This window comes from Electrophorus electricus, chromosome 7, assembly GCF_013358815.1.
Source record: "Electrophorus electricus isolate fEleEle1 chromosome 7, fEleEle1.pri, whole genome shotgun sequence".
NCBI classification, from domain to species: domain Eukaryota; kingdom Metazoa; phylum Chordata; class Actinopteri; order Gymnotiformes; family Gymnotidae; genus Electrophorus; species Electrophorus electricus.
In genome coordinates this window covers 9,115,354-9,126,350 of record NC_049541.1, presented here as the reverse complement: position 1 = coordinate 9,126,350, position 10,997 = coordinate 9,115,354, and the positions used below count along the sequence as shown (strand labels likewise).

Sequence of the window (10,997 nt, the reverse complement as noted above, 5' to 3'; positions counted from 1 at the left end):
TACAAATTGCGCTGTCATTTACTCATAGAATGTATCCTAGACTGTACAGTAGGTTAGAGTTCAAGATAGCACTGAGCTAGAATACTGTTGAAATACAGGGAACAACGCTGATGCCTAGAAGTGCAAAACACATATAAGCTCTCTGAGAGTAACAAACAGCACTTGGTGATGAAATTAATTTAATCAATAAGGAGATTTGCTATAGTCTAAGAAGCTACTTAAGCTTGGAAAAGTGCATAAAAAGCTTTCTATGCTTTGTGCAATGATAGACTTGTCAAATATGTTAACCATATTACATGTCTTAGAATGCTGAAAATTGTTTTTGAGGTTTTGTGCTAGATTATTCCTTTGAGATGGTGCTGCTGTTTTTGCAGGTGTGGTATGTGAGTACATATGTGCAGTTCTGTGTGACATCCTTCACTGTCAGAGGGATCCACTAGCTCTGTGTCTGACGCTCCATCACTATGATATGAAACTTCTCTCAGCTGAGAATTCATCACATTATTTGTGTCTTACTGCCTTCATTCAATACTACTATAAATGGCTTCCTCATCCACTACAGGAGACACAGGTAAGGTTTCTCTGTATATTAATTACTTGCATAAATGCTAATGGCGCACAGCCATCTTCAAATGTCCTGGATAAAGGTTATGTTTGATATCGTCTGTATCCAGTATAAGTCAGTTTTTGGTTATGCATTTGTCAGCATGAGTTGTATCATTTTTGTAGTTCATTAACTTAAACTCTTGGACCTAACAAGTCCTGAAAAGCTCTTTTCATTGGTGCCAACATCTCTTTCAGTTCAGCCTCACACAGTGCACTGCTGCTCCACCTGCTTTGGGCTTTGATTCATTCTTGAAGGCGTGCTACAATGAAGGATCTCACAGCTTTCTCACTGACTCATTTAGGCAGGCCCTGGAGAATTCTTTATGTACTTTACACCTGTCCCAGTTCACCAGGGCTGTCAATCAGACTCTGCTTTACCTCAGATCCTTTGTGGATACCTTCAGCTCGGTAAGCTTTGTATAGTTTGACTTTGGATTTCAGGGTCTGAGCTCTTTAGTCCCTCTCACCCCACCAAAGTGTTAAATCTCATTCACCTATTTATATGCATATTACTCTCATTACTCTCTAGTTATGAGTCATTGCAGGGTAGTCTGTAATTAAATTAGTTGTTATTGAGGTATGCCACAAAGAATGCCAGTTTTATAGCAACAATCTTATCCTGTTGTTATTCAGCATTATTTCTAGTTCAGACCTCAGGCAATCAGACAGTCAGTGTTTTTGCTCCATTCTAGCTTCAAGACCAAATTACAGTGTTCATTGCTTGGTTCAGGAGTGTTTGTAGGCAGGAGAGAGCAAAGATGTGAATTGTCTGATGGTCCCTGAGGACTGATTTAGGGCACTGCCATACAGTATTGCATCTGTGATATCAAGGACTTTATTTAATGACCCACTGTAATACCAGCATATTTCCAGCACACAGTTTGCTTGCTTATTCAGATCGAATAAGCAAATAAATGATCAAATACCAAAATCCCAAGGTCATGAAAACACCAGTATGTATAGATACTGTCTGCTGAGTTGTACTATCAAGTCTACAAAAGTATGCATTTTGTCTAATTCCAAGTATTGTGATGTTTACAGTATTGTCATATGAAAGATTTTTTTCTGTTGCTGGTTGTTTTCTCCCATACAGTTAACCTGTTATGCATTTCTCATTTGTGCCGGTGTAGCTTCCCAAAGGCCAGGCAGTTGAGGTAGTAAGCTGTTTGCTGGAGGTGCTACATGCTCTGCTCCTCAAAGTCCAGAGCATGGCAGAGACTCAGCCCACACAGCCTGAGCCTCAGGAACAAGAAGAGCTTCATCTGGAGATGAACTCTATAGTTGACCAGGAATTCAACATAGAACAGGTATATAAAAGCCTCCGTCTGTTATAATCGTTCAGAGGGTTTGCACTACTTTTAGTGAGTGAATATGCAACTATACCATTTTAGCTTGAATTAAATGGTTCTTTACATTGCATACTATAAATGGTATTGATTCCCTGTTACATTGTAAGGGAATTCTGACAATAAAAAAATATGAATTGCAATGCAAAAATATTTCTCACATGTCTACTGAAAAGAAACTTTTAATTTCAATTCTCTGTTGTAACATTTATATCCTTTACTACAAAACAATTAGCAGGAATTCGCCTTTAAAGACTTAAATGCTGAATTTGTGTCAGAAGTGGAGAAGTGGATGTAATCCACCTTAAAAAGAAATGTGTTCCTACATTGTCTTTCATTGTGTGGTGCACTATTGACGTGTCAACTAAATGCTTAACACACCTTTGCGCTTCTTCATATGACCCCATCTTCACTGTATTTCTATCAAGAGTGAATGCGGAAACATGCCACATTGAAATGCATTTCATTGTCCAATTGTAGCCCTCAACCAGACTTAGGGTTTTGGTTTTCAAACAGTGTCAGAAGCTCCTGCATGAAATTGCCCGTGAATGTTAAAAAAGACTGATGCTGATCAAAGATCTGTTAGCATGCGTAAGACAAGCTGGCTGGAAGTGTTGCAGAGTCCAGGGAAGGTGTGGATGGTGTGGTTGACTTGGCACCTTCACAGCAGAAGCTGCATGTAGCGTTTTTCAAGATAAGACCAATGTTTGGTCTAGCTAGCTATCTTTGTGTCAGCTTGAGAAAATTAGTTCCCCTTCTAGGTTGTCTACAGAGTGTTATGTAGCTATATTGTTGGTCTACATGAAAGCGTGACACTACAGTCAATGAGTTATGTAGGGGCTGTGATACAACAGTGATTGCATTTCAGTGTGGAAATTCCCGCCAACACTTTATTGAAATGTAATAAAGAGAATTGTGTGTTTTAGAGCTGATTTTTGATTGTTTGAAAGCACAGCACAGTGAAATGCAATGTAGTGGTGCTGATTGTTTTTCAAGATGGAATACATTGAATACTGAATACATCAATTCATTAGTGATATTGTTCATTTAGTGGCTGGGGGGGGGGGGGTTAATAGTATTGACTATACATGCACTTTGTGACCAGAAAAAAAAACCTTGTTCAGGGACAGATGGATCACTTTTGGCCCTAATAACTGCTGCTACATATACCTAGTGATTCAACAAAAGTCCTTTAGTTTCTTGGTGGTGAAAGCAAACCATTCAGACATCAGTGCTTTGTGGAACTTCTCAAGGTTGATGGGTGAACTCTTTTACACTCTTTTACTCTTATGTTCAATAGGATAAATGTTTGGGGATTATGGTGGTTTTTGTTTAGCGAAGTCAAATTGTCAAAAGTCTTTCAGAGTCTTGCAGTACTCTTAAAATTGTTAAGATATTGGAGCGTGATCACAGAACCATAATGTTTTGTTGCAAATAGTCAACAGGGTCGCAATATACATGTTGATTGGGAAAAAAAAAAAAGACGCAAATTAACTGTCAAAGATTTGAGCCATTATACTCCAGTGCTGTCATATTTCAGAACTGCAACCCAAGGTGTTTAGTACTCAGAGACATAGCCAAGATAAGAAAGAAGTTGTGGGCCTTTCTTAAACAAGAGATTTACAGTGAAGGAAAACACAGCTCTCTGAACAGTGTCTGAGAGGTTGTGGTTGCTGCTGCACAAAATGTTGATCGTCATCAGATTAAGAAACTGACAGCAGACTCCATGAATGGAAGGCTTATGACTGTTATTGAGAAGAAGGGTGGCTATATTGGTCACTGGTATACTGGTGTATATATGTTGGTATATTGTTTTTCTTTTAAATTTCAGAAAGGGTTATTTGTAAATTGAGTTGTTTATTATTCTCACTTTAATAGATAAAAATAAGCAAGTGATATCCTCAAAAATACAGCTCACCTAATAATTGTGCACACAATACAAGTGTATTGCAAAGACTGAATATATTACAAATGTATTGTCCTGGAGGGAGTCGCATGGATTGAGACCTAGTATGCAGCATTCTGATGATAAGTTAGTGTTATCTTGCAAGTGGAAAATAACCGGAATCAGAGAAAAATACAAGAAAGAAATCTTCAAAAAGAAAAAGAAAATGAAAACCATTAAAAAAAAAATAAAGGTACCATCTTATAGGCTTTAAGAAGCTCAGTACATGCAAACTAAATGCTCCCTATATGATCAGCATATAAGAGTATTAACCATGCCTGATGTGTGTTTACCATCATGGTACTGCAGTTGGAACCAGGATTTACGAGACCCGAACCTGATGCATCTGAGCCCACTGCAAACATATTAGGCCATGTACTATGAACAAGAGTGATGCTCTTTATCTGATGAGATAATCCATACAGGCAAGAGTGATGCATTTTGTATAATGCAATTGGCCATTTTCAATTATACTGAAATGTTAATTGGCATCAGTGGAATAGCAATTTATCAATAATGTCTGAACCACCTGACATCTCCTTCATCCACCAAAGCAAATGCTTTGATTTGTTATCCCACAACTCTATTGTGTTCACAGGCCATTAGATTACACTTTTAACACATTCTTAGTAATCATTTCAGATGCAGAGCAAGTCTGGTAATGACGCTTCATGCACCCTTTTATGTAGTAACAAATGTTCTGGAGAGGAAAGCTTTATATTTTTCTGGTCAAAGAGTCTATATTGAATTGAGGGAAGTAGACTAAGTGAGCCATCATTCAAGCTAAATAAAAACAATTGTGTGTTCCTTTTGGTTTTATGCAGGCTTTGGTTGAGGTGTTCCAGTCAGTGTTCAAGCACCCGGTTCTGGAACAGTGGTTCCTGGCAGTGGAGCTGGGTCTGGTGCCACACCTCTCACTGGAGCCAGGGCGAGTGGAGCAACTCTGTGGCTGCCTGACAGAGGGTGTGCTCCTGCTGCTGCAGTCCTGTGCTAAGACCCTTGGAGAACTCCGTGTCCCGGAGCTAATCAGTCATTATATGTCAGCCACACAGCATACCCTGCTCAAAGAGATACAGCATATCAACAACAGGTACACCATAAGAATGGCTGCTGATGAGTGGTTGCTTACATAAGGCTTATATCCTATGTTCCAGCTGTGGTGAAAAAAGGGGAGCACTTAATTCACTGGACAAAAGTGGTGGGCAGGTTTTTAGAAGGGTTTTTGAAAGTTTCCCTTTCTGTGAGAACACCTAATGTCACTTGACAAGGGAACAAAGCTAAACATGGTTCAATAAAATGGCCTCCTGGAGACAACTATAGTAAAGAGTAGGCTTGATGGAAAACCATCATTAATATACAGTAGTGTTGAAACTTTAGATGCACTAGACAAAGTTAAAGTTGGTGGAAGAGAAAGGAACTAACCTTGGCATCAGGGTCCTGGGATAAAGGAACACATCAGCATGCTGGTGTGTTTGCACAGAAGGTGAAACAATGCCCTTATTCATTCTTTCCTAAATACTTGTCAGAGCAAAGATGGCAGCTTCTCTGGATGTTGATATGGCAAAATAAATTCTAGTTACATTGGCTTCCTAAAAAGCCTTATTGGTCTTATCCTAAAAAATGTCTCTGTAGACATTTCTTTATGATATTTGTTTTGATTGAAACTCTTAACTCTTAACTACTTAACCCAGTTACTGCACCGATGTAGCTGTTAACACTCCACTGTGATGCTGTTGATTTATTGTAGGGTGGGTGTCCTTAATCTCTTACCTTTTATCAATCACTGTCTCATCAGTTTGAGTGAAATTTATTAATCCTCTCACCACTGCCCAAGCTCATCGACCATCTGACCATGACTATTTTTTTTTTGTTTTGAAGAATGACTGAATCATCTGCATACTTAAAAATCTATCTCCTTGTACCAACTGACAGTCATTTGAATATAAAATAAAAGGGGGAATAAATCACAACCTTGTGGGGAGCCATTTAAAGAAACAAGACTGTCATAAGTTATTTATCTTGACTCTCTGGGTTCTATTTGTTTAAAAACAAACAAACAAACAAAAAAAAACCTTGACTCCTACCTACCAATCTAAAGTCCACCAGCCAATAAATGTGGCTGGATAGTATTAAATGCTGACAGTCAACAAACAGCATTCTTACCTGATAGTTTATTTTTGTTTTGGTTTGGGTTTTGTTTTGTTTTTTTGCCCTTCAAAATGTTCTTAGAAAAAAAAAAAGTAAAGTTACTGTGGCATCCTCCAGCCCCCTTCTTGTTCTATATGGAAAATGAAGTGTCTAAATATTGATATATTGCTAATTGTTTTTTTCATATATTTCTAGATATGTTGATATATTTCTAATATTTCTAGTTCTGTTTTTTATCTAACCAATTTCTTCTGCTTCATCATCATTAAACACATCAAGGCACATCTTCATCACATCAAGGCAACTGGTCAAAAACCACCAGGGTCCACACGGTGCATCACCTTTGCAAGTGGGATAATTGGGGATTGCTTCCATAGACTAGGTGTACACTGTAGAACTGCCTAAAAATATAATACAAAATTTCACTCAACTCTGTTACACAACAGCATAATAATTTACCCCGTTTTATCCTAGCCTAGATTCATAATTTTAGTCTGCCAGAGAATCCTGTCTAATCTTTTTACGTGAAAGAACCTTCTACTCTAAATGTTTTGTTCCTCAATCCTCCCTCTAAAATCATGCTCCTCAAATCTAAAAATAACCTCTTAAAATAATTTGCCAACTCACTATCAGTTTTCCCTATTCCAAATGTAATGCTTCTACCTCTTTTACCAATAAATCCTTCCCCCAACCATATTCAGACTCTACCGCTAATAAATTCCTGTTAACTGCCAGTGGGCCTGTGTTATGGAGAACATTGAGTGGCCCTCATTCACGATATAGCCAAGCCAAAAATGATAATAAAAATAACAAATATTGAGTTGCATAACTTTCCTTCAGTGCTCCCAAAATGCATTTTGTGATTTACTAAATTGTCATGAAATTAATTTGTCATGAAATGCAATGAAACCAAGACAAACTTGGCAAAGCCAATAGCCAGTCCTGAGCAAAAAATTACAAAAATATGACCCATGATTTCTTATAAATTAATGTGCATGAACAAGAGATACCAAAGGTAAAGAAAGGTCTGTGTGTATATATGTATGATAAGCTTTTGAGTCTGTTTCATAGAGGATCCAAGGCAAACATGCATGGATGTAGAAGACTTTTACAAGGGATCAGTACCACAGTACTGACCTTGTACTTCAAAAGTTATATAAAACATAATTAATCTGGCAAATTTTACTGCATACTTTAACTACACATAATAATACAGTTTATGAAAGTTTAATTTTTATGTTGTTGTTTCCCGCAAGACTTTTCGCGGTCATACTTTATTCGATCAGCTTACCACAAGACCAACCTCTGATATTACTGTTAACATTAAATAACCCAGAGGTTATTTAATCAAGGTACTGTAGTGTGGTAAACACTGAATTTGTATGTCATGTGTAAGAATTAACATTCTTATTGGCACTTTTAATTCTAACATCTAAAAATGTTTTTCTTAGGTGCTTAACAAAGGAGACCCCACCTGTCAAAGCCTTCCTGGCTCTGCATGAATACATGGAACCGTCCAGCGTGAAGACGTTATTGTCTGCCCTGTTACTGCTGCCCCAGAGCAGCCTTCTAGCTGAGAGTGACAAGCTAAGTGTATATGGCCAGGCCATACTGAAAGTCCTTACAAATGCCTCCGCTCACACTTCATCAAGAAACAGAAGCCCCCGTCTGACTCAGGCACATTTGCATAGTCTAGCTATTCTGTACATGTCCTGCCACAGTGTTCCACTGGAAGATTTTCTGCTGCAGGTGGGTGTAGGAGTGTGTGAAGCTGGAATGGATAAAAGCACAATTTTATAAACACTTAATTTCAGAGCACTGCTGCTTTTACCTACTACTGTAAAGTCAGTATCACGCAGTATCACGCTTTTTTCAAATTTCTGATTTGAAGGCATTTCAAGTAGGATGCATGTTTGTGCTTTTTTCAGTTTTACTCAAAAAATGTAATTTATTTAATAATTAAATTGAATAATTTAATATATGCAGGTGCTACGTAGAGAGCCAGACAGTGCTAAACTCACCCCTACTGATGTCTTACTCTGCTGCCTCAAGCAGAATTCTCGTTTTGACCTGGCAGCTGTGCTGGTGCAGAATTGCTCCACGCACTGCCTGAGCTTTGAGCTCTGGTGCCTAGAACAAACCAGCTTCATAGAGATCGCTGCTCAGAACAGTAGCTTTCTCTTCTTGCTGACCAACTACCTAGAACAAGCTGCCACTGAAGATCCCTGCCGGCCTAAAAACGGTCAGTACTGGCACTAAAAAACAAAGACATTAACGGAACCCAGGTTTGAATGTTGTATTTGAATTGTCAGACTTGTGGTTATAAAATCTTTTCAGTTCAAAAAGCAGTCCTGCAGATGTTCACCCAGTCTTTGCTGCCTGAGTTATCGAGCGCTGTGCTACACCCAGAGGCTGGCATGTCTCTGAACCAGCATGTGGAGGTCCTTTCAAGGCTTATCGGTCTGGGAGATATGACTCCTGAGCTGAACCAGCTGATAAATGACTTACCTGCAGTTCTTCATAAACCAGAAATTTATGAAAGGTAAACCGTTTTGAAGTAGTAAAATGCACTAATATTTCAAGCTTGTTTAGGCACATTTGCACTGAAACTTGTATACACACTGCTAAAAAAAACAAACAAAAAAAAAACCTAAGGGAACACTTAATCATCGCATGACAGTGATGCACTCAAACTTCAGGGATCTCTGTCCAGTTAAGAAGCATCAGCGATTGTGAATTATTTTCTCCAGCTTTGGTACAAATGAAAGTGACACCAGGTGCACTAAAGAGAACAGCAGGACATTTACATTTACGGCATTTAGCTGGCACTTTTATCCAAAGCGACTTACAATTATGACTGAGTATAACTTGAGCAATTGAGGGTTAAGGGCCTGACTCAGGGACCCAACAGTGGCTACTTGGCAGTGGTGGAGCTTGAACCAGCAACCATCCGATTATAAGTCAAGTACCTTAACCACTGAGCTACCACTGCCCCAAAAAGGGAATGGTTTTGCAGGTGATGACCACAGACAATTACTTATCCTTCCTGACAGGTTCTTCTGTACAGTACTGTGCTTTTGTATTTTGTGTTGTAGTTCTTGTCACTACTGGTAGCATGAGACAGACCCTGCAGCCCATTGAGGTTACACAGGTAGTCCAGCTCCTCAAGGATGGCACATCCATATGTGCCATCACAAGAAGGTTTGCTGTGTCTCCAAGAATAGTCTCAAGGAGCTATCAGGACATGGGGCCTTTACACAAGGAGAGCTGGACAGGGCTGTTGAAGGGCTGGTATCTGCTCTTTTGTGCAAGAAGGAAGCTGTGGAGCACTGTCAGTGCTCTACAAAATGACTTCAAGCAGGCTATTGGTGTGCATGTTTCTGACTCTGAAGTGGAATGAGGGCTGAATGTTATGCTGCGTGCAGCATCATCCAGCATGACCAGTTTGGCGGTGGGTCAGTGATGGTCTGGATCCCAAATGCTGTTGCATACCAGGATAAAATTCTGTCTGACCTTACGCTGGTTCATAGGTTCCTGGGTTCATGCCTTAGTCCTGAATTCAACTGAGAACCTCTGAGTTCTGTTTATGTGCATTCCTGCACTGCCAAGTAGCACCACAGACTGTCCAGGAGCTCATTGATGCCTTGATACAGGTCTGGGAGGAGATAAATCAGGACACCATTTGCTCATCAGGGGTATGCCCAGATATTGGTGCATACAAACGCATGGGGGCCATACACACTACCGAATCGTGTTATGAGTAAAAATATATGCAAATTGGATCAGCTTGTGATCTCTTTTGATTTCCATTGACAGTTATATTATTTTGTTTTTAATGAAGAATACGATTTGTATCCGTAAAGATTTTCAACTTGAGTCCGATATGTGATTTAAGTGTTTTGAGCAGGGTATACATGTTTCTCTGGAGATCTTGTGTACTGCACTGTTTTATCTTTGTCTCCATATAAATGATGATGCATTTTACTGTTTTTTTTTTTTTGTTTGTTTTTTTGTTTTTTTTGTTTGTTTTTTTTGTTTGTTTGTTTTTTTGTTTTTTTTTAACATACCCTCAAAAGTACTTTGTACCAATGGATTCTAAATGTCCATTGCATTATACTGTATAAACAGGGAGAAAATTAGAAGAAAATTATACTTTTAAAATGAGCAAGTGGTACTATTGATAATATATCATTAAAGATTGCAGTCTGTTTCAGCTTATATTGTGTTGGACTCAGTGTTTCGAAATCTGAGTCTGTCATTAAGGAAGTTGTTTTTCAAATGACCGTAGTGAAACATTTAATTCATGCTGTCTTCTCAAAGCAGTAATTTAGCTAAAATGGCACTTTTTGTATTTTTACTTCATTAATATTGACCAATCATTGAAGCCCTAAATTTAGTGCAAGATCTCTCTCAGATCCCAATGACGTAAACAGAGGCTTTTAGTCTGCACTTTTAATGGAAAAAATGAGACAGTTTGATTTATAGTAAAGTGGTTTTTGTTCAGGTGGCAGCTAGCAGACTCCATTACGGAGAAGCTGGCCAATACACAGGAGCTGCTGCACTGGAAAAAATCTTTGCTTACTGCTACCCTCCGCTGCTTGTCGACAACTTACAAAGAGCAAAAGAAGCCACAAGTTACAACAGAGAAAGCTATGCTACAGAGACTAAAAACCTTGTTGGTGTGTACAACTATTTTATGTTTCCGTGTGTGTTCCATGTTTTTCAGGCATCTATTACAGCAAATGTTACAGTAACACTGCTAAACTGTTCTTTTTGTGAACTTCAGACCCTTACCTCAGTAATTAGCTAAAGGTTTCTCCCTCTTTTTATATATATATATATATATGTGTGTGTGTGTGTGTGTGTGTGTGTGTGTGTGTGTGTGTGTGTGTGTGTGTGTGTGTGTGTGTGTGTGTGTGTCTGTCTGTCTGTCTGTCTGTCTGTCTGTCTGT

General features: G+C 38.7%; 1 protein-coding gene across 5 annotated transcripts in view; it reads left to right on the top strand.

Annotated features, from left to right (window-relative positions):
• Positions 1-10,997, top strand: part of urb1 (URB1 ribosome biogenesis homolog) — a 54,641-nt gene that overhangs the window by 31,817 nt on the left and 11,827 nt on the right. For all 5 annotated transcript variants that reach the window (XM_027025919.2, XM_035528305.1, XM_027025920.2 and 2 more), the window contains exons 19-26: positions 375-571; positions 802-1,014; positions 1,737-1,913; positions 4,722-4,987; positions 7,497-7,794; positions 8,032-8,287; positions 8,383-8,587; positions 10,550-10,724. In XM_027025919.2, the coding sequence (XP_026881720.2) occupies positions 375-571; positions 802-1,014; positions 1,737-1,913; positions 4,722-4,987; positions 7,497-7,794; positions 8,032-8,287; positions 8,383-8,587; positions 10,550-10,724 (1,787 nt within the window). The remainder of the gene's footprint in view (positions 1-374; positions 572-801; positions 1,015-1,736; positions 1,914-4,721; positions 4,988-7,496; positions 7,795-8,031; positions 8,288-8,382; positions 8,588-10,549; positions 10,725-10,997) is intronic.